This window comes from Oryzias latipes, chromosome 19, assembly GCF_053564925.1.
Source record: "Oryzias latipes strain Hd-rR chromosome 19, Olatipes_Hd-rR_3.1".
NCBI lineage: Eukaryota > Metazoa > Chordata > Actinopteri > Beloniformes > Adrianichthyidae > Oryzias > Oryzias latipes.
In genome coordinates this window covers 21,234,040-21,260,417 of record NC_136255.1, presented here as the reverse complement: position 1 = coordinate 21,260,417, position 26,378 = coordinate 21,234,040, and the positions used below count along the sequence as shown (strand labels likewise).

Sequence of the window (26,378 nt, the reverse complement as noted above, 5' to 3'; positions counted from 1 at the left end):
CAGCTCGGCCGAAATGATACAAAGTAGGAACATCTTGAAGACCCACTCCGATGAAAATTGGGTCTTTGGTGTGTTTAACATCTTCTTTTAGCATTTTTCTGATGAAGGAGGACATCTACAGAAAACTAAGCTCCCTGCCACATGTTTTCAGTAATGGAGAGGGAAAGGGGGGCGGGGTTGCTCGGCACCAATGGTCCCGGAGAATCTGTCCTAAAAAATGTCATCAACATGATTAAAAGACCACTGGGAACGTCTTGAAAATAGATCAAAAGATGATGGGATGGGGTCTTTAGGAATAACGAAGGTGGTTCTTCAACCATCTATTGATTGTCTCCCTGTTTATTTTCAAAGCAGACTTTAAAATTTTAGATTTGTGTTGAATTTGACCCTTTCAGTTTCAGAACTAGTGGTTTTGTGTTTTGTTTTTTTTCTTGCCTGTCTGTTGAGTAAAAAGTTTATGTTATAATGTATGAAATAGAAACAAATACTGAAGTGCTCTTTAGTGCTTGGGTAGATAAGATATAACCTTTTTTTTTTAATGCAATATGTATTATTAGTTCACACTTCACATTCTTGATTTTTCGGATTTAGTGGGAGAATATTGACTTGAATCCTTTTAAATTCCCTTTTCACTTTGTAAACACAAGGTATTGGTTTGTAGAGAAACACACTTTCAGGCTGTTATTGAGATGAAGTGCTGTTCACATAAAACTCTGTTGCCGGGGAAAAAAAAAAAAAAGATAAGGGGTTTGTTTCCTGTGAGGACAGGAAGGAAGGAGCTCTGGTATTTTTCAGCGCTCTGCTGGCAGGTAGTTCATAACACAAGCTGGAATTTAGACAGCGCAGAGAAATGGATTTAATCCTAGTGAAGACCTGTGTTGTTGTTTCTTTTGTTTCATGTTTGAGTTTACTTCATTTGAATCTCTGGTGTTTACCCGCAATGCCTGTGACTATCGCCCCTCTGAAAGCAGTGCTTCATTTCCCACATGTGGTGACTTCTCATCCTTTCCTCTCATGGTTTCTTGTTTTTGATTTCCCTCCCCTGGTTTAGGATGGCTCCAGACACAAGCTGTGTTCTGTAAGTGGTTGAACTGCAGGAGTTTGACTGTGTTAAGCTGCAGTTTGAAAAGACGTGATGAATAATTATGCATGTTGGATTGATGCTTGTTTAACCACCTCCTAGCAGGTGGAGCATGTTTTTGTTTGACTTAAAGGGTGCAGATGGTGTAATGAAGAGAATTTGTTATCCACGTTTCCAAATCCAGATCTTTGACTTTTTTCTTCATATATCTTGAACACAACAGATTCACAGTTGGGGACCTGTCGGACTCGGATGGCGACTTGTCAGTGGAACCAGTCATAAAGGAGGTGGAGTTTCAGGGGACTGAGGAGACCCACAAGGCGTTCAGCCATGGCACAGAGCTCATTCCATGGTAGAGAAAATGCCTAAAAAAATAAATAATAATCTGTGCCGACACATCACCAACTCACTAATTGTGTTTTTTTTCTAGGTATGTGTTGTCACTACAACCTGACGTTCACCAGTTCCTGCTGCAGGGAGCCACAGTCATTCATTATGACCAGGACAGCCACCTCACAGCCCGCTGTCTGCTGCGCCTGCAACCTGATAACACAACGCTCACCTGGGGTACATTTCACCTCCATGGATTGGAGTTGTTTACTTGTTGTCTATCTTATCAAGTATTTCTCATTTTATTGCATAAAACTGTTGGTCTATGTTCACAAAAAATGTAATTCGCTCGCCAGGGGCGTCCAGTTTCAGTGTTACCCCTTTGTAGTCTCTGGGTGAGTTTGTTAACCACATCCACTGTTCACAACTACGTAGGAAAGACACCAACCCCCCCCATTAGTATAGTTTTCCAAATTTAACGTGAAGGTTTCAAAAAGCTGCACGGTGGCGCAGTGGTTAGCACTCTTGCCTCACAGTAAGAAGGTCAAGTCCCGGCTGAGGAGACCTGAACCAGAACACCGATGGGGGACCTTTCTGCGTGGAGTTAGCGTGTTCTCCCCGTGCATGCTTTGGTTTTCTCCGGGGACTCCGCCTTCCTCCCACCTTCCAAAAACATGCTTGATAGGTGAAGTGGTTGCTCTAAATTGTCCATAGGTGTGAATGTGAGTGTGTGATTGTGGCCCTGCGTCAGACAGAAGACCTGTCCAGGACGTCCCCAGCCTTCGCCCACGAGTGGCCGGTGTAGGCTCCGGCAGCCCCGTGACCCCGAAAGGGGCACAATGGGTTAAGAAGATGAATGAATGACTGTTTTCAAAAAGGTTTTTAGCTTTAAAATTTCTGGTTTAAAACAAACATATTAAGAGTTGCGACAAATAATTTTAATACCGCATTGGAATAAATCCTTGGAACATTTTATATAATCCAGTGTGGGTCCTTAAGCAAGACCCTACATGCTACTGCCTAACTACACAGCCACAAGGAGTCCCAAGTCCGGCTCTACCTGTGCCGGTCCCCAGCCTGGAAAAAATACCGTGTTTTTTAGCAGGAAGGGCATAAAAATCTCTGCCCATCCACCGGTGTGAATGAGTGAAAGTTAAAGGTGATCCCATCCTGTTGTGCTGCTTTTTGACTTTTTAATGACCAAATTTCCCTATGAGGAAGCTAAGTTTAGGCATTTTTTTGAAAACAATATAATGAAAGCTGAGATCAGGTAAGGTGAACCACATTATAGCAAAACTCTGTAAACCCAAACTACTCTTGACACAATCTATGCTAATCCACAATGAAGAAATGAGGCTGTGAAGAACTTGGATGGCTTCTCTTCCTTCACGCATCCAGAGCGTCAGGTCTATGAACACTTTAAGACAAGCGTCTAGCATCGAATTTGACGCATGTTTCAGTGTAGACGCAGCACTATAGGAAAAGTTTTTCCCAAATCTAGTTCTTTTTATTGTTTAGACTGCGAATAAATCGATTGATTTAATATAAACTTGATTCTGACTGATAGGTGAGACAATATTTGCTAAGGTGTTAAAGCAGAATAGGATGGTTGCTATGGAGATAAAACCACTATGCCTCACAATAACGTCTGTCAAACAATCCTAAAACAATGAAATCAAAAATGTAATTTCCTGTCAGTCTGGGATCAGGGCGTTTACAGTTTCAGCTTGTGAGTGTTTGCATGCGTCCTGTAATTTGCTTTTGTTCTCAAACATCATAAATGTGTCAATGTGTTGCAGGGAAGCCTCAAAGCGGAGGCGCTTCTCCGACAGAGCAGCCGCTGGGGTTAGGGCAGACTGTGATGGCTGGGTTAGCAGAAGGCCTTTTGGACCTCGGGGTTGTAAAGGTTTGCTGAAAAGACGTTTTTTAAATCCATGTTGCTGTTATTTTGACAACTTCAGTAAACTGGTTTTGACATGGCGTTTCTGTGAACGCACAGGCGGTCTTTTTGGGTCATCAGGGAGTCGATGTCCAGGCTGTGTGTTTGCAAAACAAGCTGAGCCAAATGACAGTGGAGGAGAACGGTCTTTCCCTTCTCTATGGTCTCAGTACTACTGACAATAGGTAGGCCCTGTTGTTTGACCCCTCCCTGGTGAATATTAACACTGGTACAAGTGATTGAAGACAGCACCTGTGAACTTTTCTCACAATCCCATCAGACTTCTGCACTTTGTGGCCCCCAACCACACAGCGCGGATGCTCCATAGAGGCCTATCAGAGTTGGTAAATGCAAGCAGGAAGATGAAAAGGTTTCCCGACCAAAGATTACAGTGGCTGAGGAGGCAGTATGTCAGTTTGTATCAGGTAATCTCCTCTGAAAAGCTAGACATGTGCTAGACTCACAAAACCAGCAGTGAAATCAATAATATCTATGATTTATGATGAAAAGCAATTGTTTACTGTGTAATAAGCCTCAAACTACAAATATATTAATGTAAATGTGTAAATATTGAATTTATTATTGACCAAAAGGTTTGAAATTCATCCAAACTCTATTTTACAACTGTCAACATTTTTTAGTACTTTTTGTTCAATTTTTGTTTTCAAAACAAAAGTTAAAATAAAATTAATGATCTATTTTCCAATATATTATTTAAAACAAGTGTGGGATAACTGCTTTTAGATTTCTTAAACCAAAAAGTACAAAGGTTTCTTCAGTGTCTTTCAACTGAAAATAACTTTAAAGCTTTTTTTTCTTTTTATTTATGTTGTTTTGAAAAAAAAAAGAAATCATGATAATTTGACTTTTCATGAGGAAAATATTTGATGATTTTTGTTTTTGTAAATAAAGAGTGGTTTGACCTGCTGATATGGTAGAAAAAGGATGTAACTGAAAGCAGCCTCTGCCTGTGCAGGAGGATGGCAGGTATGAAGGGCCGACGTTGGCCCAGGCCATTGAGCTCTTTGGCGGCCGGCGGTGGAACATGGGTACAGCCGGTGTGGAGAAACCCGGCGGGCAGAAAAACAGCCCGCTGAGCATCAACGACAAGTCCAAGAAAAAGAAGAAGGTTCTCGCAAGGGTCAGTAAATGACTGGGACGGCTATTTTACAAAGATACACAAAAAAGAATAGTTCAATTACAATTTTGTGTTTTTTTTTTGGATTGTTTAATGAAACGACGCGACCCAACATAACCTTTTACCCACGATTTCCTGTATTTGCTTGGCACCAAAAATTGTTTGCATATTTTAGACAAAATCAGATGCAGTTGGTGTAACTTTTGTATTGCAAATGTTTTCACTTACCAAAGCAGAGGGGAAAAAAAAACCCAAAAAAAGAATCAGCCATTAAAGGCAAAATAGGCAAAAGTAAATTTTGGGATTTCCCGGTAGCAAAGGTTTTTTGTTAACCACACCCACATTCCTAAATCAAATCAAATCAAATCAACCTTTATTTATATAGCACTTTTTCAACAACATATGTCACTCAAAGTGCTGTGCATAAAAAACAATAAAATTTAAAAACAAGATGACAAGACAAACCGTGCGACAACCCCCCCCCCCCCCCCCCCCGCAAAAACACACACACACACACACACACATCAATAAATAAATAAATAAATGAATAAATAAATAAAAAAGTGATAAAATGATAGAATGTAGAGACCAGGCTTTGTCCTGACGTGGGGAAACGATATTTTGGGGACATGTCCACACCAGCGACCCCCCAACCCAAGTTCACGGAGAACATTACCACAGAACCCCCCAGATCCGATCAAAAGAGTCAGACCCAGGAGATCCCACTGCAGCTACCCCGCTCACTGAGAAGGGTCAGTCACTGATGTGGAGGATCCCTCAGAGGAAAACACTGGAGTGTAATAAAATGTAAAAGGAATAAAATTAAAATATGTATAAAACATGGACAAAAACCAAATAATTACATAAACCTTAATAGGCATATGAAATAGTAAGAGCGACTTAAAAATTAATAGAATAAATAAATAAATAAATGTATTTACATACACATATAAAACTAGTTAAAAGAAAAATAAATAAATAAATAATTAAAATATTTTAAAAATAATAATAAATAAATAAATAAATAAATAATAATAATAATAAAAAATTAAAAATCCTAAAATTCAACTAAAAGCTAAATTAAAAAGGTAGGTCTTAAGCCTTCCTTTAAAAACATGAACAGTCTCTGCGGCCCTGAGGCTCTCTGGGAGGCTGTTCCACAGGCGAGGTCCGTAAAAACTGAATGAGGCCTCGCCGTATGTCTTTGTTCTTACTTTTGGAATAACCAAAAGGCCTGTATCAGAGGACCTCAGGGTCCGCGAGGGCTCATACTTTAAAATCATGTCAGATAAATATGAAGGCCCGAGACCATAAAAACATTTGTAAACCAATAAAAGAACTTTAAAATCAATTCTGAATTGCACAGGGAGCCAATGCAGCGATCTTAAAACTGGTGTAATGTGTTCCCGCCCCCTGGTCCTCGTCAGAACGCGTGCTGCTGAATTTTGCAGCAGTTGAAGATTTGCTATTCTTGTTCTGGGAAGACCAGAGAGCAGGGCATTACAATAATCTAATCTGCTGGTAATAAAAGCATGCATTAGCACCTCTGTACTGGCAAGAGAGAGAAACGGGCGGACTCTGGCTATATTTTTTAGATGATAAAATCCTGTTTTTGTGATATTTTTAATTTGTGGGATAAAATTCATCTCAGAGTCAAAAATGACACCCAGGTTTCTCACACACTGAGAAGTTTTGTAATTCTTTAGTTTAGATAAAACTCTCTCTCTCTTGTCTTCAGAACCGATCACTAAAACCTCTGTTTTGTCCTGGTTTAGCTGTAGGAAGTTCTCTGCCATCCATGACTCAATGTCTAAAATGCATTTTAAGAGTGTGTTGTCCGACTCTTCATCATCAGGAGACACAGCGATGTAGAGTTGAGTGTCATCAGCATAGCTGTGGAAACAAACGCCATGCCTCCTGATGACGTCCCCCAGTGGCAACATATATAGATTAAAAAGTAGTGGGCCTAAAATTGAACCTTGGGGGAACCCACAGTTGATGTCGAAGACCCTTGAGGAGCAAGTATCCATACTTACGTAAAAACTTCGATCTGTGAGATAGGAATAAAACCACTTTAGTACGGTACCAGATATGCCCAAACCTCTCAGTCTTTCGAGTAAAATGCTGTGATCTACAGTGTCGAAAGCAGCACTGAGATCCAGTAGTACCAGAACTGAGAGTTTCTGTTAATCCAGGTTACATCTAATATCATTTACTATTTTAACAAGGGCCGTCTTTGTGCTGTGGTTTGTCCTAAAACCAGATTGATATTTTTCAAATATGTTATTTCTATTTAAAAACTCATTAAATTGGATTAAAACAGTTTTTTCAATCATTTTACTTAAAAATGGCAAGTTGGATACTGGACGATAATTGTTATAGTTGTTTGGATCTAAATTACTCTTCTTCAGAAGAGGCCTCACCACTGCCGTTTTAAAGGCAGCAGGGAAGACACCTGTCTGAAGAGAGTAATTTACTATATTTAAAAGCTCAGACTTAAAGAAGTCATAAAATGTTTTCAACAACGATGTGGGGATTGGGTCTAAAAGGCAGGTGGTTGGCTTTAACTGGGAGAAAACCTGACCAAGTCCCACAGCATCAACCAGGACACAACTTTCCAGTGTTTCCTCTGATAAATACAATGCTATAGATTCATTAAAAGCAACACCTTTTTGAATTAAAAGAGTAGATCTAATAGCATTGATTTTACTCCTGATATGGTCATATCGTATGTTATATTGTTTTGTTCTGTATGTTCATAATATTCACTTTTAGATTGAAATCCTTAGGAGGAGTTTAAATTTATAGCTGCTACTGAAGGTGTTTTATTTTTATTTCAATTTAAGATCGCAGCCTTTTTCCAAGGCCAAAGGTCAACGACATTTCCGTTGTGGTTGTAGACTTCTGTGAAGAACGCTGGAACAAGTTTTCTTTTTCCATATTGGGCAATAATGCGAAAATCACCAAATTTCACACAGGTTCTGTGGCCATCCCATAATAACTTTAAAACATCCTTTGATCATCCCTAAAACGATGATGTCATCGTTTTTTGGGGGTTGTTTGTTCACTATAGAAAAAAATTGGTTTTCACCGGGAACTTGCTCCGTGCATATTTTGGTACATTTTTGAGTGTGGCAGGGACAAAAGAACTACAAAAACAAAATGATCCTTCAGTCCAGGACTGCTGCAGGACATAAATATACCAAAACAATTTCAAAAAGTGGCAGAGGCAGAGTGAGTAGAGTCTTTGTAGGGTTACTGGACCCCACAGTCAGACAGATAAAGGTGCTCCTGTGAAAGTCTGCATGGCACTTTGTCTGTGTTTGCTCATTCATTGATGCACAGGGGGACAGTGGGGATGCCACCGATGATGAGATGGTTTCCAGGAAGACGCGAAGCTGTAAAGAGGCCCTCAATCGGAACGGCCCAGAGTCTGAAAGCGTCGACCATGAAGATCCAGGTAACGGTTTGAATATCACCCCCACTTTGTAACGAATCAAAAAGCTCCAAAAATCCAAATTATGGGAAGGAAATGGTCACTAACTATCTTGTGCACAGCTGATTTCATTCGCCTTTTTCCTGACTACACAGATGACAGCTTTCCTGGAACATTGTCCCTCTCATCCAGTAAGAGCCCTGGCTTGCTAGCCTCCTCTTCCTCTTCATCCTCATCCTCCAGCATGACAGGATCCAACCACTGCCGCCCACAATCCTCCCCAGTTCTTTCAGGAACGTCCAAGTCACAGCCCGGGTATGCAGTCAAAGGAATAATCGACCTTAAAAACTGCGGCGGAGCTAATTTGCGACCGAGGTTCTTCTGTCTTTGTGTTGCAGCGCTTGGAGCAGCAGATCGTGGCACGGCCGAGGTAAAGGCTGCTTCAAAAGCTTCCAGAACCTCATGATCTCTGACAGCACCATGAGCTTCATTGAATTTGTGGAACTCTTCAAGTCATTCAGGTGAATTTAAACAGATCTGGCGTCATATTTCATTTGCCGTTTTGAATCAACCTGACTGCAGTTCAGTTCCATTGTTCTAGATTAAACTTGAAGGTAAAATTAGTCTCTTTTCTATCTTGCATCAGAAAAAAAGCCCCTTTTCCTTTGATATTGTTCATCTTTTGCTCTGTGCTTTTGATGTCGGACTCCCTCCTGTTCTAAAACTGTGATAAGAAGCGCTTCATCACACTTTGAGAGGTTTCAAAGGGATCTTATCTCTCGAAGATTCAACGTGTACGTTTTTCTCTCCTGTCAAATCAAAGTCGTCCTAAATTTCTTGCGTTGTGATGCATCCTTTTCATCTGTTTCCCAGTCTTTTCTGTTATGGCAAAACAGTTTTTTTCTCTAATTTTTAAAAGTGAAATAAAAAAAAAAACCACACACATTATACATGGTTAAAAAAAAACAGAATTAGCCATGAAACCGATGAAAAATATAGTTTTCATCTGTAGCCCCATGCCCATGATGTAAAAAGGGTAAAACAGTACAAAATATTACAAAATACAAATGTTTACTATGAAATTTAGAAAAAATATGACATTACAACATTTATTCACAACATCAAAACAGGCTCATATTTGAGTGTTGTATGTGTTGATAGTTGTTTTGTAAAGGCCTTGCATATTGTAAGACCTCCAGGGTCAAAACTGCTGGTTTTTGAGAAGTCCTGCCTCATTATCTGCTGTGTTTTGCCAATAAGACGCTCTAATGGCAGGTTAAGGCCGTGTCACACAGCCACTACGTATATTTTGCACATATTGCACGGATAAAAATTGGTCATACGTGTATATACGTGGAAAAATTCAGAAATGTTGTGGTCTTCTCACAGATGTATCGCAAATGAACCATGTTAAAACCACGGAAGAAGTACAAAAATCAGCATAGGATACGATCTTTTTCACTTTTATATGCAATTCATTAGCAATATGTGCATGAATTGTGTCATTTGAACGTGATATGTGCGCCGTATATACAATATAAATGTTATACATTGGTGGTACATGCGTAAAAAAGTCTGTTAGACATACGTGGAACGGTTGTGGGTAGCCACAAACTTGTGTATGGATCTTGCAAAAATCATGCACAATTGCGTAAGATCGATGTAATAATCGCAAATAAACTACGTTAAAAACGCATAAACTGCGCAATTCTCAATTACATGACAAACGTAAAGCGATGTCCAACGGCGCTAAGCCACTTTTATCTGCGTCAGAATCTGCTGATTTACGTAGATCATGTTAGCACTTCACTACTTTTTACATTACGTTAAAAGCTTGAAAGAATGTAAAAGAGTTCATGTACCTTAAAGTGCAAAGAAAATGTAATAATAATCTTTTTGTGAGCTCACTGTTTTTCATTTTCCCCCAGTATTCGGAGCAGGAAGGACTTGAAAGAGCTGTTTGACACCTTTGCAGTTCCCTGCAGTCGCTCGTGCTCAGAGTCGCCCCCACTTTACACCAAACTCAGGATAGATGACAATGACACGGGTCTACAGTCAGACCTCGGTAAGCCAGCTACACGCTACACGTCTGAGTTAGGCCAAAGCAGGACATTTTTCTTCTCAACACAGATTTTTCTTTCCTCTTCAGACCTTTTAACTCGAAACGGTTCTGATCTTGGCCTGTTCATCCGCACGCGGCAGCACATGTCTGACAACCAGAAGCAGATCTCAGACGCCATTGCGGCAGCCAGCATCGTAACCAACGGCACAGGGGTGGAGAACGCATCGTTGGGGGTCTTGGGATTGGCGATCCCTCAACTCAACGACTTTCTAGTGAACTGTCAGCGAGAACACCTCAGCTACGACGAGATTCTCAGCATCATACAGGTAGGAGTGGGAGTTAGTTTACCAATAGCAGTCAAAAATGAGGGAAAGCAGTGAATAAATCAATGGTTCCCTGTAAAGAGAATAACATATAAAGTTACTTTCTTATTAAATACAACTTAAAGCATAACTATGGAAAAGTAAACTAGATCAGAAGTATCCATGGGGTTTATCTTTCAGAAATTTGAACCTTCTTCCGTTATGAGGCAGATGGGTTGGATGTCATTTGAAGGTTTTGCAAGGTACAGTAAATAACTAATTTAAATATAAAGTATTTCCATTAAAACACAAAGATTTGTTCAGCATGTTCATGCCTCTCTCTTGTACTAGGTTCCTGATGGACAAAGACAACTCGGCTTCCCGAAATGAGGAATCCCAGATGAATCCAGAGGGGCTGCAGTACCCACTGTCATACTACTACATTGAATCTTCTCATAACACGTATCTGACTGGACATCAACTCAAAGGAGAGTCTTCTGTTGAGCTTTATAGTCACGTAAGCCAAAACGTCCCGATGGTCCTCAGCCATTAACTAGTGTTCAGAGGTGATGCTTATTCCTGTTTGTCTTGGCTCCTCAGGTGCTGCTTCAAGGTTGTAGGAGTGTGGAGCTGGACTGCTGGGACGGAGATGACGGCATGCCAGTAATTTACCACGGACACACACTGACCACGAAGATTCCCTTCAAGGTTAGCAATCATCCCAATACAAAAAAAATCCTTAATATGTTGACCTAGTTTTCTACTCTCATTTGCTCTGTACCCTTTTCTTATTCATCCCAAATATTTAAATAATTAAAAATAAGATTTAAGCTGAAGACCCCTTCATTGTCAACAGTTTGGGAACAATAAAGATTAGTGGTCCCCAACCCCCCAGAGCGCGGACTGGATCCGGCAGCAGAGAGAAAAACATGACCCACATTTTTTCTGTTTCCTTTATACATTTATTCTAAAGGACGTTTTATTTTGGAAAATTACTATAATGAGGTTGCTGCTAATAAAGTTTCCCAAACAGTGGATTTTCATTTTTATTATATTTGGAAAATACATTTTTAGTGACTCCTTTTTGTATTAATCTGCTGCTCCTTAAAAAGTTTTTAGCTTCCACTCTGACAGTTAAGGGAAAATCGAAGTCACATTTTACTGGTTCCTACACGAAATCTGGTGTACGAATAAAGTTGAAACCAACTGCAAATATTTTACGAAAGATACGAAGGGAAACTAAGAAAAACGAAAATCAGACATCTACTTTAACCTCGTACAAGTGTTCCGTGAAAATAATGTTTGACGTTATTCTGGACCATGGGCTGAGAAAAGTTGGGGACGGTTGCTTTATGCTACAGTCGCATATACAGCCGCCAGCAGCCGATGGAAAGGCATCGCCAGAGATTTCAAGTTTGGCTGCTGCCACCAGATTTAAAAAAAAAAAAACGTTGGCGTGCTCATGAATGTAGATGGCGGCAATCGGGTGGCCGTCAGTCAGGAGGGGATGCCAGCTCTGAGTGGACTATTTGGAAATGTCTCTGGACGGCGGGCATCCATATCAAAAGCCGCCAGCTGCCCGGTAGCCCTATATATATATTTGTATAGCCGGTAGGCTATATAAACTTACTATATACTGTCTGAGCAACGGTCTGCGCTGCAACTAAGGCCTCAACCAACAACTGCTTCTTCTTCGCCCTTCCTGTGCATTTTGCTCTTCTAGGGTTATTGCAGCAAGCACAATGTTCTGTCTTCTTCATATTCTTCTCAGTCGCTGTGGTGCTATCAACTCCATGATGACCTTTGTGCAGCATCGCTGCTGTTTCCTCATCTCGACCCAAGGTGGCCGGGATCGTAACATTGATGTCCGGTCATCGCTGGCCACCCAGCTAATGTCAACGTGTAGTACGTGCCTGTACTACAGGGAAGGGTGGCAGTCTGGAATCGACCGATCATCAGACAATTTTGGGGACCCTCCTATCAGTCAATTATCACACTGTTTCCTTCCTGCAACCCTTCCCTGTCACTGGACGACCTCAAAATGTGCCCGGGCAGCCACTGACCGATGTCCCATAAAATTGTCCATTCGCCATTCAATTTTACCATTCTGCAGCCACGGCGCGGTGTGTAAAAGTGCCGCCTGAATTCAAATGCCGTCCGAATTTGCTGAAAAACTGTCGCCACACTGAAGCATTTTGGGATATGTGACCGTAGTCTTAGATAACTGATCTGAATGTTTTTGTTGTTTTCTTTCCCTTTTTGATCCTCCAGGATGTGGTGGAGGCGGTCAATCGCTCTGCTTTCGTCAACTCCGACATGCCGGTCATCTTGTCCATCGAGAACCACTGTTCCCTTCCACAGCAACGAAAGATGGCTGAAATCTTTAAGGTGCCAAATATGTCATCACCTTGTTTTCCACAGCCCCATCTAGAGGTTTGGAGTAGATGTCCTTATTTTTTCATTCGTTCGTTTGAAGCTGAGGCTGCAGGATACCACAGATCTGTGTGTTCTCATGTATGTTTAAGGGCCACACGTGTCTCGGAAAAATGACTGCATCATGGAATATTGTTTTGCTTTCATCTAAAGATGCTTCCCAGTGTTTCTTACTCCCTAAAGACTGTTCGTAGAATCTTGATAAAGAGAAGCCTTTTAGGTTCCCATATCTCCATGCCTTTGGCTGTTGTTTAGAAATGTTTTGAAGTGATGAAAGCGTTTTCATTTTTATGCCCGTCTCCGTTTCAAGTGCCGTTTCTTCCCTTTTGTATGGATCCACCTGATTTGGTGTCTTTGATTTTCCAAATATTCTTTTCATAGAATGTTTTCGGGGAGCGACTTGTGACCCGCTTCCTTTTTGAGAGCGACTTCAGCGATGATCCTCACCTGCCGTCCCCGCTGCAGCTGCGCGGCAAGATCCTGCTCAAGAACAAGAAGCTCAAGGCTCATCAAGCACCAGTGGACATCCTCAAGCAGAAGGTGGGTAAAAGGAGGACTTCATGTGCTTATCTGCATTTGCATTATTCATATTTCTTCGAAGCTATCCTGCAAGTGAACAGCTAAATCTTGAGTGCATTGAATATTTAGCACTGTGGATTATCAAAGTGCTGTCAGGTATAAATAATAGATGCAAATGCACGCGCTGCTTTCACTGAGCTAAACAATATGCATCCTTTACTGTTTATATTCAGTTCGGAAATGTCTGATATTATTTTAACCTTTTCAGGCCCACCAGCTGGCTCATATGCAGGCCCAGGCCAGCAACGGGTCACCGGGGGTTTCTTCCCCTCACAACCACAACAACGAGGACGAGGAGGAAGAGGAAGACGAATATGACTATGACTACGAGTCTCTATCAGATGGTAGGATAAACTGGAGAACTGAAACTGTTTCCAGACTTTTTCTGGACTCGTCCAGAAGATTCGACTGGCTTTGTGGCGATAAGATATCGTTTAGTGTTTTTCACCTCACTGAATCCAGTCAAGATACATTAAGACCTATATTCTTTGCATTTTATGTACTTTTTTTTTCTACAGTTATTTTTATTTAAAGCAAAGAAAACAAAATGCCTGTGGCATAACAAACATTAAAACCTGAAGAAACGAAAAAAAAATGGTTTTTGACCTGAAAAAGGTTCGGGACCCCCGGTTTAGTCAGTTTTGTTCTTTGTGGTTTACAAAAAAGTGTCATCATTTAATTCATTTATTTAATTTTGTGAAGTGCTGTAGAAAAATATGGTTCTCATATGTTGCACACATTCCTCACTGTGGTTCCCCTTTAGCCAACTGACCCAACACGCTTGTGATTGGACGTCTTTTTGTGTAGGTTAAAAGGCAAAGACAGTAGAGAGCACAACAGGAAGAGAAACTGATAAAGTTGACCTGAAATGATTTATTTCCCGATCGATTTAATACCTTTTTACCAAAGTATTATGGAATGTGTCTGGTTATCAACCATTACTGCTGCAAAACTACAACGATTTCCACAAAGTTCCAGTTTGTCCCTTTGTTCCGCCTCTCCTCTTTTAACGCTTCCGTCTCTGCTTTATGCTGACACTTTGTTCTCCTTTCTTTTCCTATCCTCCTTTTTCCCACCTGCTCCCCTCTTAGCCGATGTCCTCACAGCCTCCACGGTCGCGTACGGCCTTGAAGGTAAACGCACAGCCTCCTTCTGTTTCTCTGCTGTCCTGCTGCAGTTAGTCGTCATTTGGAAACCCAGATTTTTTTTTTTTTGCTGTCTGTTTGATCGAATTGAGAAGCAAAGGTTGCCAAGCGCTTTCCATCCTCCACTATCGTACGTTTACATTACATAATGTGGCAGTCACTTGGAGCATCTTGTGCTAACACAGTTCTGCTCTTTGTTGCTGTGGTTCAGTGTGACAGAAATCCTCCCAAAGGTTTCAGCTTATCTTCATATTTCTGCTGCCCTTTTTTTTTTCCAGCTTCAAATCCAACTCTGTCTCTATGAGGAATGTAATGTGAGCTGCTTCCTTTAATCACTGGACTATAAAAGAATATTCCGAAACAGTGGAACGTCCTCCAAACACGCGTTGATGAGATATTCCTGACAAAGAGAAAATCATGGAGTCAACGTTCGGAAATGTTTTCCGCGGTTTCTCCCACAAAACCCGTCCCGTCCCGTCCTCCTTCCCTCCATTCTGTATTTGTCTGTGACCTCGCCAGCGGCTGGGCGGGCTCATTAGAGAAACAAAACAAAGCCATCTGGTTTCTCAGGCCCCCGCTTTGCCCCCCACACCAAACAACAAACCAGGGGAAACTACCCCGTCCCGCTCCCAGTGCTGCCCTCTTCCAATCCCCACACTTTTTCCTGCTTTTCCCTGTGTGACACACTTACCGCTCAGGGACCTTTCAAAAAAACATCTTTTAGAGCCTGAAGCTTCTTTTCCTTTTTCAATGGAAACGCAGACTGTCTCTGTTCCAGCTGCTCCTGCAGCACCGCATTCAAAATGAGCTCCTGTACCAGTTTACTGGAATGAAAATCGGAATGATTTCACGGTCAAATCTTTCTAAATGGCTTCCAAATATAAGGTAGTACAGGTGGGATACTCAACTGTTGTCGAGTTTGATTGCGATGATGTGGATTTGGTAAAATTTTGTTTTTTTATAAAGTCCCATTTTAAGGCAAAATCCAAAAATCTTTGTTGTTTTCTAAGACATCTTCTGGAGAACGGGAGTTGATCATTAGAAACTCTCCTCTGACTTGTGTGCGGGACCATAATCTTCTTCTTGAATCTTCTGCTGATTCACAACAATGTGATTAAAGAAATGCTCCAAAATGCCATCTTAAATATATTTTCTCTATCATCAGAAAAATGCCACAAGAACATGTTTAAAATGCAAGAAAAAACAACACAATTTTCTCAATCGTTTCTCTTTATCGTCTATTCAGACAATAGTTTAAATTAGACAGATGCAAAGTAAATGTAGAAATAATAAAAATCCTGAAACTAAAAACACACAATGACACTAGTCACATAAAACCCAAAAAGAAATCTTTTACATCCTAGAAGTGACAGACAAATTACAAAAGAAAATTAGTCTATTTGAAGTTTGGATTTTAGGTTTTTGTCCTGAAATATTTGTTGATTTTGGAGTCAAAGAGCACAAAGATGATTGATTCAGAGTGATGTGAGGCCAAACTAAAGAAATGAGAATGTCCATAAAAGCTTTACGTGTATCGATTCTCCTTTAGAGGTAAAGATCATGTTTCTTTAATTAATTTACCATCCAGTTCATGGTTGGATATGATATCTACTCCAGTTCCTTGTCAAAAACTAAAAGAAATATATACATCTTTTATTTTATAGTTTGCATTCAGAGAATAAGTCAGATGTTTTGTTGTGCAGATAACCTCCTGGATGACAAAGCAGATGCCAAGAACTCTGTGGACAAAGAGGAGCTTCATGCTGACGACATCCCCAAGAGGATGAAGAAGCCCGACAGCGCCGTGCAGAGCAAAGGAAAGGTCAGAACCTGAAGTTTATAGAAATACATTTTCCCTAAAGTTAAAGAAAACTTTCATTTTGGGTTTATTTTTGTTATAAAAGTTTGTATAAAAGTATAAAAGTGTTTTTTTTTTCTTTTAGATAAAAAGTTATTTTGAACTACGCTGGTTTTGAAAACGTATAAAAAGGTGTCTCGTCTTATATCCTCCCTCATCTGTAGGTGTTCGACATGGAGCTGGGTCAGGAGTTTTACCTTCCGCAGAACAAGAAGGAGAGCAGGCAGATTGCCCAGGAGCTTTCGGATTTAGTGATCTACTGTCAAGCTGTGAAGTTCCCTGGTAAGGAATGTTAATCTGCTCTCCTCTCTAGGTTCCTCCACCTTCTTATTTTTTAGTAACTTCTCACGTAACCGTGTCCCCACTTCCATTAAAGTCCAACTCCGTTCCTCTTTTTGATCTATCGTCAATGTCATCAGACATTGTGGACAGCGCCATTGGTTCAGAACAACCCCGCCTCCCTTTCCCATTATCCATCTGTTTACTTAGTCTCCTGCTAGCTTACAGCCCCTCACGTTAGCGGTGCAAAAAAAGAAAAAGCAAACAATATCTGAGCAACCCAGCCATAAAGTTTGGAGCCAGATTCCAGCTCAAACAAGAAAAACAAAGATGTACACGGATCTGTCTATAAGTGGATGCATCGGAATGGAGCGGAGGCATTGTAGCTTCTGTCACAACTACAAGCTTTTTCCAACTGCATTTTTCCATTTGTTCCTGATTCACAACAATTTATATATAAATATACGCATAAATGCTATTTTCTTTATATATGTCCTCCATCATGAGAAAAATGCCACAAGAACATGTTAAAAACACAGTTTTTCATTGGAGCGCATCTTTAAGAAGATGTTAGCATCGTGTCACTTCTTCCTGTCTTGTCCTCCTGTAATCCCATGTTCTATTTAAAAAGCAGTTCCACTCCATTTCTGCGGATCGCACTTGCGCTCATTTTCCATCCCATAAAGGACATGTGACTCTTGTCCTCATGGGAGTCATATGGTAACTCAATTGTCATGTCATTTTCCTAAAACAGTGCCGTTTGCTCTCAGGGTGCTGATAGAAATGCTGGAGAGAACATCCTGACCATCTTTAAATTAAATCTATGGTCTTCTCTTAATGTCACGCTCCACTTTTACCCACTTGTGTACTAAGAGTCCTACTTGAAATGCTCTCAATTCATCGGTCCAAAACACTTCACTTGTACTGGGTTGTTGCTTCATTTCATCAATCAAACAGATCATCTTTTTCCTCAGCCTCTTCTTCCACTCTCCCCTTCCTCCTGTTGTGATTTTGCCTCTTCTTTTCCTTTAAGTGACATTTGCCCTTCTAAACCCGCCTGTCTCTCCACTGCTATTTTATTTGTTTACAGTTTCCAGGGACTATTATGTGAGAAAGAGGAAGCAAGAGAACTGTGCTAATGTAGACGGAAAAAAGGATGGTGGATGCTCGTGTATTTGAAGTGATCATTTAATAAATTATCATTTGTAAAAGGTCTAGATTTTATTCTTTTTTGTTTAAAAATGGTGAAAAAGTTATGAATATTACAAAAAAAGAAAAAAACATATTAATTATTGATCTTTTTATGTCAGATAACTCATTTAGAAAACATTTTCTACTTTTTTTATCGTTTAAAAAACTGTTAGCAAATAATTTTATGCAGGAAATGTATTTTATTTTGAAAAATTCTAAGAACAGTGGCAGAACTTTTAACGTTTCTTGGATCTCAATGAAGTGACCCTGACCTGATCAGTATTGCTGTGTCATCAGTCCGTTTGCTGGTAACAACTAATCTGCTCAAATGCTTGTCATGTGTGGGAATTCAGGCCTGTCCACTCTGTCTCCGGCCGGCTCCAGCAGAGGGAAGGACCGAGGGAAGAGCAGGAAGTCCATATTTAGTGCAGCTCCTTCTCGCAGCAGCGCAGCCGGGGAGGTCACGTCCCAGAGCCGCACTCCTGGGAAAGGTAGGAGAGCTCCTGATGCTGCTGGAGAACTGCTATGAATGTAAATTTGGACAACAGATTCGATTTTTTCTTCCTTCTTTTTTTGGAGTAAAAATGAATGAAAATTCCACCCGACTTAGAAAGCCTGCAGCACACATAGGGCCCTGTAGTTTTGTATTAAAAAGACCCCTTTTTTAATTAACATTACTGAATTCCTGTTAGTAAGACAAGAAAATCTTGTTTTGCTTCTATCGATTTCTTGTAACAACGGGGTTCTGAGCTGCTGCTTCGCTTAGACTCAAAGCCGATAGAGAGAGAGGGACAGCGACAGAAACTGCTGCCCCACGGGGAACCAAAGAGACGTGACAGTGAAGCTACTTGAACCCGATCAACCATTCAATAAGCTTAAAAATGGTTGATTTTTCAGAAAAATACTCTATATTTATCAAGGAGTCCGTTTATTTCTTCAACACGTCTGAGCACAGCACAGCAATTCAGCAGCGACAGGAAACTGGCTTCTAGGTACAAAATAAAACACCGGGGGAAGTTTCAAAATAAAACAACCATATTTATGCTGCGTTCATAACTTCCTCACTACAGGTAGGAAACTAAATTGATCTGTTTTATGATATATTCTGATTAGAATTCCTTCTTTAAAGTATGTATCATTCAGTTTCACAGTCTTATGTATTAAAATCTTTGCAATCACAACAAAATCCTGTGATTGGAGGATAAGATGCAAAAGGGAGCTGAGCTGTGAATCCCAGTCTAGAACCAGAGTCAATATGGGGGCAGCGGTCAGGAACTGGAGGTGGCAGAGCCAGAATGCAGGAAACTAGGCTTGTTGTCAGAAAATTAAACATGTAATAAATAAAGCTAAACGGGACAGAAACCGTGGAGAGCAGATCACCTGACACACATCATTTTAAATATTATTATGAATTTCTTTATTCTGGGGAAAAAAGTTTTTGGAAATCTGTGTTTAAATGATAACCATCTGGATTAAACTTGATTCATGCTGAATTCTTTTATGTGTTTACATAAAAGAAATAAAAATTGAATCACTTTCACCAACAGTCTCTGAGTATTAATCTATTAGTAGTTTATTTTTAAAATGGTAGTTAATTGGGTTGTTAAAAGGAAAAAAAAAAGGAGTTTTGTTTCCCTTTTCTGACTCTGAGCCTCTAAAATTTTGCGCACGTCCCTGATTCTGCAGGTTCTTCTGAGCGGCTCAGCTGGGAGGAGCAGCAGACGTCTCCGGTCCTCAACCCCCCCACGTCGCTCAGCGCCATCATCCGGACTCCGAAGTGCTACCACATATCGTCTGTCAACGAGAACGCCGCCAAGCGCCTGTGCCGGCGCTACTCCCAGAAGCTCATCCAGCACACGGCCTGCCAGCTGCTCCGCACGTATCCGGCGGCCACCAGGATCGACTCCACCAACCCCAACCCTCTGCAGTTCTGGCTGCATGGAATCCAGCTGGTGGCTCTCAACTACCAGACTGATGGTGAGCGCCGCCTGTGTGGGGGGGGTGGGGGGGGCATACTTTTGGATTTGCAGAAATGTATAAAAAAAAAAAAAAAATAATAAATAATAATAATAAAGACATAAACTTTTAGCAGAACATGTTATACATCATAAAGAAAAGGCTTTATGGAGACAGATCAAAGAAGATACAGATTTAAGACAAAACTTATTTTACTTTCAAATCAAATCAAACTTTATTTTGTAAAACACTTTTTCTGTAACACAAAGTGCTTTAAGATCAAATTAAATACACAAAATGCCCCCTACACCCCACATTATACGTTTAATTTGAACAAACTTGATCATTTTGTTGTCTGGCATGTACAATTACTGAGGCAAAAACAAGTGCGCTTTTATTTTGTAGAACAGGAAGCAGTATTGAGGGCTTTTCCATATCACTGGAAGAATTTAGGGAGTTTAGAAAATGGTTGGAGGGGTAGAGTCAGAAGTTGAATAATAAAAATGAAATCACTTTAATATCTATCTGTTTAGCCTGACATCATTGTTTATTCCCATTTTTCTACAAAAGCCCCCCCCCTCTTTGCTGAGATTCTGTGTTGTCCGTCTGGACTTTGATGAACTATCCTTTTCTTTTCTCCTGTAAAAGTCCAAGTTCATTAAAAATCCTGGAACTCCTCCATCTCTCCCATCTCCTCTGCCTCGGTTTATCTCCCCAACACTCTCTTTCTCATGTCTCATGTCTTCCCCCCTCCTCCCTAAAACATCTTTCTTCCTCTGACATTAGAATGCAGATTCTCCAGACTGGCGGCTTTTCCTCACAACGCTCTTTTCTGTTTTTCCTCAGACCTGTCCATGCAGCTGAACACAGCCTTGTTCGAGCTCAACGGCGGCTGTGGATACGTTCTGAAGCCGGCCGTGCTGTGGGACCGGACCTGTCCACTTTATCAGCAGTTCTGTCCGATGGAAAGAGACACGGAGAACATGAGTCCCGCCAGCTACTCCCTCACCGTGAGTTTAACGCGGCAAATTTGGGCCTCCATCTGTGGGTTCATGAGGTCATTAGGAGACTCTCCCAGTACGGAGAGGTTTACCATCTGTGTCTGAATGACGGCAGCTTTCAGCTGTACCTCCATCTCTGGGATCCAGTTAGATGACTTGCTGTCCCGTGGTAATCAGAGGAGGGAAACACCCTTGTGCTATCCTATGGGGTCCAGATGACCCCACCCTTACATTGACGTCTTATTCCTACCATGACAAAGGTGGATAAAGGTGGAAAGATTTCATGTAATCCATGGACACCAGTGAAGATCACTGGTGTCTAGATGACCCAACTCCCAATGTTAAAGTGCCTAGGATAGCACAAGGGTTAAGAATAATAGAAGAAAAATATCATAAAGTTAAGGAGATTCTCCTCCATGTTGGTTTTGGACTCCACCTGCTGATTACATCATCAACACGTCACAAGCCAAAGCTGAGTTTTCAGCGTGAATTATTCTGTCTGAATTTCTGGAAATATCGTGATGTGACGCCTGTAGCGCACTGCCGCCAGACCACCTGATGCTCTAAACACGCCGTAGGACGTCTCAGTGCGTCTGTACATTCACTGCCACGCAAATGACATTTGATGTGAACGCAGCTTTAGAGCAAAACTGAGTCTTTGATTGTCAGAGGATTGTAAGCGGTCAAAGGATACTGACTTTTCAAACTTCAAACTTTAGTGATTTATAAAGCGCCTTTCATTTTGGTTAAAAACACAAAGCGCTTAACATAAAAGAAGATAAAATAGTCATAAAATATGAAAATTATTTAAAACGGAAAACACAGGACAATCACACACAGATGGGACCCCTCCCTCACCAGATTCCTCCCTTCCACCCACCCAGTAGAACCCTGAACAGAAACAGAGAACTGCAGCTTAAAGGCTTGGTGCTGCTGGGAGGAAACGATGTCATGGGGGTCCATTTATTCCAAGGCCCAGCTTGACCGTGGGGGTCATTACCACAGCGCCCGCCTACAGCTACAGCTATTAGCCAAAAGAGCAGGCCCAGCAGGCCCAATGAGAACGAGCACCGCAACAACAGCGCCCCCTACTGACGGAGCTGGTAGTGCCCCAGAACAATGGATCCCCAAGAGGAAACACTGGGTTATGAAAATAAAAATTATAATATAAAACAATATTAAAACAATATAAGATATATCAATATTAGTATTTAAAATAATAATATAATAATAAATTATATATATATTTTCCATATTTACATTTTCTCGTATTGCTCTTTTTTCCTGCAGGTGGTTTCCGGTCAGAACGTGTGTCCAGGCAACAGCTCGGGCAGCCCCTGCATCGAGGTGGACGTTTTGGGGATGCCTGTCGACAGCCACCATTTCCGCACCAAACCCATCCACCGCAACACCCTCAACCCCATGTGGAGCGAGCAGTTCCACTTCGCCGTGCATTTCGAGGAGCTGTGCTTCCTGCGATTCGCCGTGGTGGAGAACAACAGCTCTCAGACCACAGCTCAGAGGACTCTGCCACTGACGGCCCTGAAACCAGGTGGGATTCAGAACCTTTTGGACAGAACTCCTGGGATGATCTAGAGTGAAGCTATGTTGTCGTTTATTCCAGGATACAGGCACGTTCAGCTGAGGACGCAACACAACGAATCCCTAGAAGTGTCCAGCCTTTTTATCTACAGCCGCAGGACTGACGAAGGCCCTATAGGGGGCGCAACTCCCTCATCTTTGGTAAGATTTAGTAGTTCAAACAAGGGTTCTGCTGTTAAGTGCACTTGGAAATCTTCAAAGCCTCCTTTAATGACACACACTCATTAAAATTTCAAACCGGGACCGACTGATCCGCAAACGTTCAAAGAACTGCTGCCGGCACCGTCAGCAGCAGAGCATTCTGCTGCAGTCGGACTTTGACTGCCGCTGCAGAAATGGCATGTCAGGACGCTTTAATACCTGCTGCCGTCTGTTTGTTACGCAGCTTTTCAGCTCTGAGGAGAGACACCTGTCCCAGCAGCACAAGGTCACCGTTCACGGAGCTCCAGGTCCGGAGCCCTTCGCGGTTTTCTGCATCACAGATCAGACTACAGCTAAACAGCTGCTGGACACGGTCAGTAAGGGTTTATTTCTATAGAGCTGTAGTTTGCTGTGTTGTTGTTAAGCTCTCTTCTGTGCATCTGCAGGTTGTGGCGACGACAGGAAACCCATCAGCGCACATCTTGTGTGAGGAGAAGGTTCCCCTGTTGAAGGAGCGCAGTGAGGTGAAGCGCTGTGCTCAGTATCGATTTCTAGCACCTGAGGAGGAGGTGGTCAGGCTGGTCAGCAGCTGGGACATGGAGGAGGGCTACGTGGGGAGGATCTGCCTCAAAACAAAGGAGGAGGTGCTGAAAGAAGAAGTTCAAGCAAAGTTCTGTCATGTAGAGTCTGGCTCCCTCTTGTGGCGGAAATGCCAAAGTTCTCATTTGACTTTTGGGCTGTTTTTTTACAGAACTTGAATGAGAAAAACACGGAGCTGGAGACGGAGGAGGAGACAACAGCGGGATCAAAGGACGGAGCAGCAGGAGAGGAGGATATGTTCTTCGTTCAGGTCCACGAAGTTTCACCAGAGCAACCTCACACTGTGATCAAGGCCCCGCGGTACAGCACGGCGCAGGACATCATACAGCAGGTACCTCCCACTAAAGAAAGAATGTGGATTTCCCCCAAAACTGGAACCAGTGCGTTAATCCTTTTGTTTTTGAACAGACGCTGTCCAAGGCAAAGTATTCGCTGTCCAACTCAAACCCCAGCGAGTACGTGTTGGTGGAGGAAGTGACCAAGGACTCCGCCTCAAAGAAGTCGTCGGCCACCAAGCCCCTCCAGCGGGTCCTGCTGGACCACGAATGCGTCTTCCAGGCTCAGAGCCGCTGGCGGGGCGCGGGGAAGTTCATTCTGAAACTCAAGGATCAGGTAGCTCCGCAGCTGACACCTGAGTCATATTTTCCCGCTCCTTTTAGTTCAGCTATCTTTGTTTTGGTTTGTCTGTGAGTCAAAATGATGCTTTAAACCATCTTCTGTGTTATTGTAACAGCTGCTTCATCACTCTTTGTTTTAACATCTGTTTTGTCGACCCCGCATGTGCTTTTTTTGTGTGCCTATTGTATTTAAAGACTGGAAATGTTGTTGTTTTTTTAATGTTTTGATCATCCTCTCTGCTTTTGAGAGCCATTGCTGCAAAATCCTGTGAATAAAAGCACTTTAATGTCCCGCTTTCCTGCCTGAATGTGAGTGCTGCTTCATTAATACCCACAGACACCCCCCCCCGGCTCCTTTCTGAGCTTTTACTTTTAGAAAACTCCACCCTGTCTGCTTCCAGGTGGTGCGGGAAGACAAAAAGAAAGTCATTTCCTTCGCCAGCGAGCTGAAGAAGCTGACCAGCCGCAGCCGCAGCATGACGACAGGCGTGGGCGTGGACGGCCCCGGCCAGAGTAAGGAGGAGCGAGCTGCATGCTGTGTGGCTCTGACCGAGCTCCAGGAGTGAGGCTCACACTCTGCCTGCTGTCTGTGCATGGAACAGCATCAGAGGTAGCGTATGTGCTCTCTAACCTCTAACACTGCAGGACAAACTTGTCAGAATCCAGTCCAGTTAAAGAAAACTCGCAGATTCTGTGCGTTTGACTTTAAAGTCTCACTCCAATCATCTTTTGATCTACGGTAATCTAAATGCGTTCCCGGCGGTCTTTTAATTATGACTATGTCGTTTTCTGCAGAGAGAGAGCAGTTCATTAGAAATTCTCCTCTTGAGTTCTGGGCGGTACCGTCGGCGCAGAACTCTTAATTCATGAACTGTCCTGCATCATCAGACAAATGCCACAAAAACATGTTAAAAACACCCAAGTCCTGATTTTTACTGGAGTGGGTCTTTAAAACAAAGTTTAGAAACCTGAGTTGGTCTGTTTTGGTCTGTGTTTGTGCATAATGAAAATTTTCTGTTTCATTCCTGCATGTCTCATCAAAGTCTGAAGAAGAAACCAGTTTTTAAGTGTTTCCTGTTTCAGCAAATGTCTGGTCAACCAAAAAATAATCCCATAATTGAAGATAAACGAAGCCAACCTAATGTTATCTGAAGTGACATAAAAGACCCACTCTGATGAAAAATGTTTTTACCGTGTTCTTGTAGCATCTGTGTGTGTGTGTGTCTCTCTCTCTCTTTTTCTCTCTCCCTCCCTCTCTCCCACTCTGCTCCTTTCTGATGCATCCACTTGTAGACGCATAGATCCATAGATCCATAGATCCGTATACATCTTTGTTTTCCTCGTCTGGGCCTCGTTTGGCATTTGGCTCAAAACTGTGCGGCTGGATAGCTTCACTATTGTGCGCCATTCTTCTGCACCGGTAATGCTAGGTTGGAGTTGGGAGGGGCTGTATGCGAGAGTAAAACAGAGAGCTCTCAGTTATGGACAATGGGAAGGGGGGAGGTAAAGAAAACAACGCTGTTTTCTTAAATTTTGTCTAAAAACCGCATAATCTTCGTTGAAAGACCACTGGGAACGCTTTGAAAACCGATGTAAGGATGATCGGGGTGAGACTATTAACGGAGCGTGTTTGAAGGCGATCGTAGCTTTAATAAAGTTGGAGGAACAAATGTGAAGAAAAAGTCATTTTTAAATAACCTGAATCAGTGCTTTTCCTTTGTCTGTTTGTTGTTAACTCGTCTGTTGTCTCCCCTGCAGGTTGTCTGTCTGCAGCCGTAGATCTGAAGGCGTGGCTGACCGAGGGCAAGCTGGGGATCGAAAGCTTCCTGAGGGCCTCCTCCTCTTCCTCCTACTTCAGAGAGCAACCCCAATCGGACCCCCTCTGCACCTCCTCTCTGACTCCCCTCGGCTGGAAGCTTCACCTCCTCAGGAACTGGAAGATCCACAAATGACGTGGCGGAGCAGGAACTTGCACTGATCGCTATTAAAGAGTCTCCAGTGGGGTACAGGGCCGCACTTTGCGCGATGAATCCGCCTCTCTTCTTAGATGAAATAGTGATGTAAATATTGTTTCCGGAGGGTCTAGAGAATCAGGGGCAGCTGTTTTTCTTCTTATTATCAGGGATGTTAAAAAGCACTAAAGCGTTTCTCTAAAAGACAAAAATCCTGTTTCCCCGAGGAGGAGGCGAGTTAGCCTGAGATGACCCCGTTTTAGCTCCTCTTCAGTCATGTCAAAGCTAACATTGTAAAATCCACATTTCTTCTGTTAGATAGCTGCTTTTTAAAGGCAGATTTAGAGTTTTCTTTTTAAATCCGATTGGACTTGTACTTTGGCGATGATGATGGGAAACCATAAAGAGTCGGGAAACGTCTAGAAAAGAAAGTTGAGGACAAATGAAGGATGAGAGGGCGATAAAGGCCGTCATGACAAGCTGGCTTGTTTGGTTCTTTTTCTGTTTGCGGGTCCAGTTTCACAGGACTGGAAGGAGAGCTCTCAAAGAGCGCCAGCGTCCGAGGGAAGTGACGGAAACGGAAAGGCGCCCGCCCGTCTCCGTCTTGAAGGAGGTGATCTTCGTTTTGAGTGTTGGAAAGCTGCCTCAAACCTTTGGTCGTCTTCTCTTAAAGGATCGTCTGCTTGTTTTCTTCCAAGTTTCTGAAAGCTCTCATAGAATCAATCAAAGTTAGTGT

General features: G+C 42.1%; 1 protein-coding gene across 11 annotated transcripts in view; it reads left to right on the top strand.

Annotated features, from left to right (window-relative positions):
- The window catches only part of plce1 (phospholipase C, epsilon 1), an 85,030-nt gene extending 58,909 nt beyond the window's left edge, over window positions 1-26,121 (top strand). For 8 of the 11 annotated variants that reach the window (XM_078937461.1, XM_020711882.3, XM_078937463.1 and 5 more), the window contains 31 exons: window positions 1,305-1,433; window positions 1,512-1,648; window positions 3,211-3,317; window positions 3,411-3,535; window positions 3,631-3,775; window positions 4,327-4,491; window positions 7,834-7,948; window positions 8,080-8,239; window positions 8,323-8,445; window positions 9,853-9,989; window positions 10,074-10,312; window positions 10,490-10,551; window positions 10,640-10,805; window positions 10,889-10,996; window positions 12,560-12,676; window positions 13,103-13,261; window positions 13,509-13,644; window positions 14,392-14,433; window positions 16,149-16,267; window positions 16,468-16,585; window positions 18,127-18,264; window positions 19,460-19,750; window positions 20,576-20,739; window positions 22,021-22,282; window positions 22,355-22,473; window positions 22,718-22,846; window positions 22,920-23,117; window positions 23,225-23,404; window positions 23,482-23,685; window positions 24,092-24,203; window positions 25,449-25,794. In XM_078937461.1, the coding sequence (XP_078793587.1) occupies window positions 1,305-1,433; window positions 1,512-1,648; window positions 3,211-3,317; window positions 3,411-3,535; window positions 3,631-3,775; window positions 4,327-4,491; window positions 7,834-7,948; window positions 8,080-8,239; window positions 8,323-8,445; window positions 9,853-9,989; window positions 10,074-10,312; window positions 10,490-10,551; window positions 10,640-10,805; window positions 10,889-10,996; window positions 12,560-12,676; window positions 13,103-13,261; window positions 13,509-13,644; window positions 14,392-14,433; window positions 16,149-16,267; window positions 16,468-16,585; window positions 18,127-18,264; window positions 19,460-19,750; window positions 20,576-20,739; window positions 22,021-22,282; window positions 22,355-22,473; window positions 22,718-22,846; window positions 22,920-23,117; window positions 23,225-23,404; window positions 23,482-23,685; window positions 24,092-24,203; window positions 25,449-25,642 (4,600 nt within the window). In that variant the 3' untranslated portion in view covers window positions 25,643-25,794. Of the gene's footprint in view, window positions 1-1,304; window positions 1,434-1,511; window positions 1,649-3,210; window positions 3,318-3,410; window positions 3,536-3,630; window positions 3,776-4,326; window positions 4,492-7,833; window positions 7,949-8,079; window positions 8,240-8,322; window positions 8,446-9,852; window positions 9,990-10,073; window positions 10,313-10,489; window positions 10,552-10,639; window positions 10,806-10,888; window positions 10,997-12,559; window positions 12,677-13,102; window positions 13,262-13,508; window positions 13,645-14,391; window positions 14,434-16,148; window positions 16,268-16,467; window positions 16,586-18,126; window positions 18,265-19,459; window positions 19,751-20,575; window positions 20,740-22,020; window positions 22,283-22,354; window positions 22,474-22,717; window positions 22,847-22,919; window positions 23,118-23,224; window positions 23,405-23,481; window positions 23,686-24,091; window positions 24,301-25,448 lie in introns of all 11 variants that reach the window. The other 3 variants (XM_078937467.1, XM_011487982.4, XM_020711884.3) reach the window with 3 other exon arrangements.
- The last annotated feature ends 257 nt before the right edge of the window (window positions 26,122-26,378 follow it).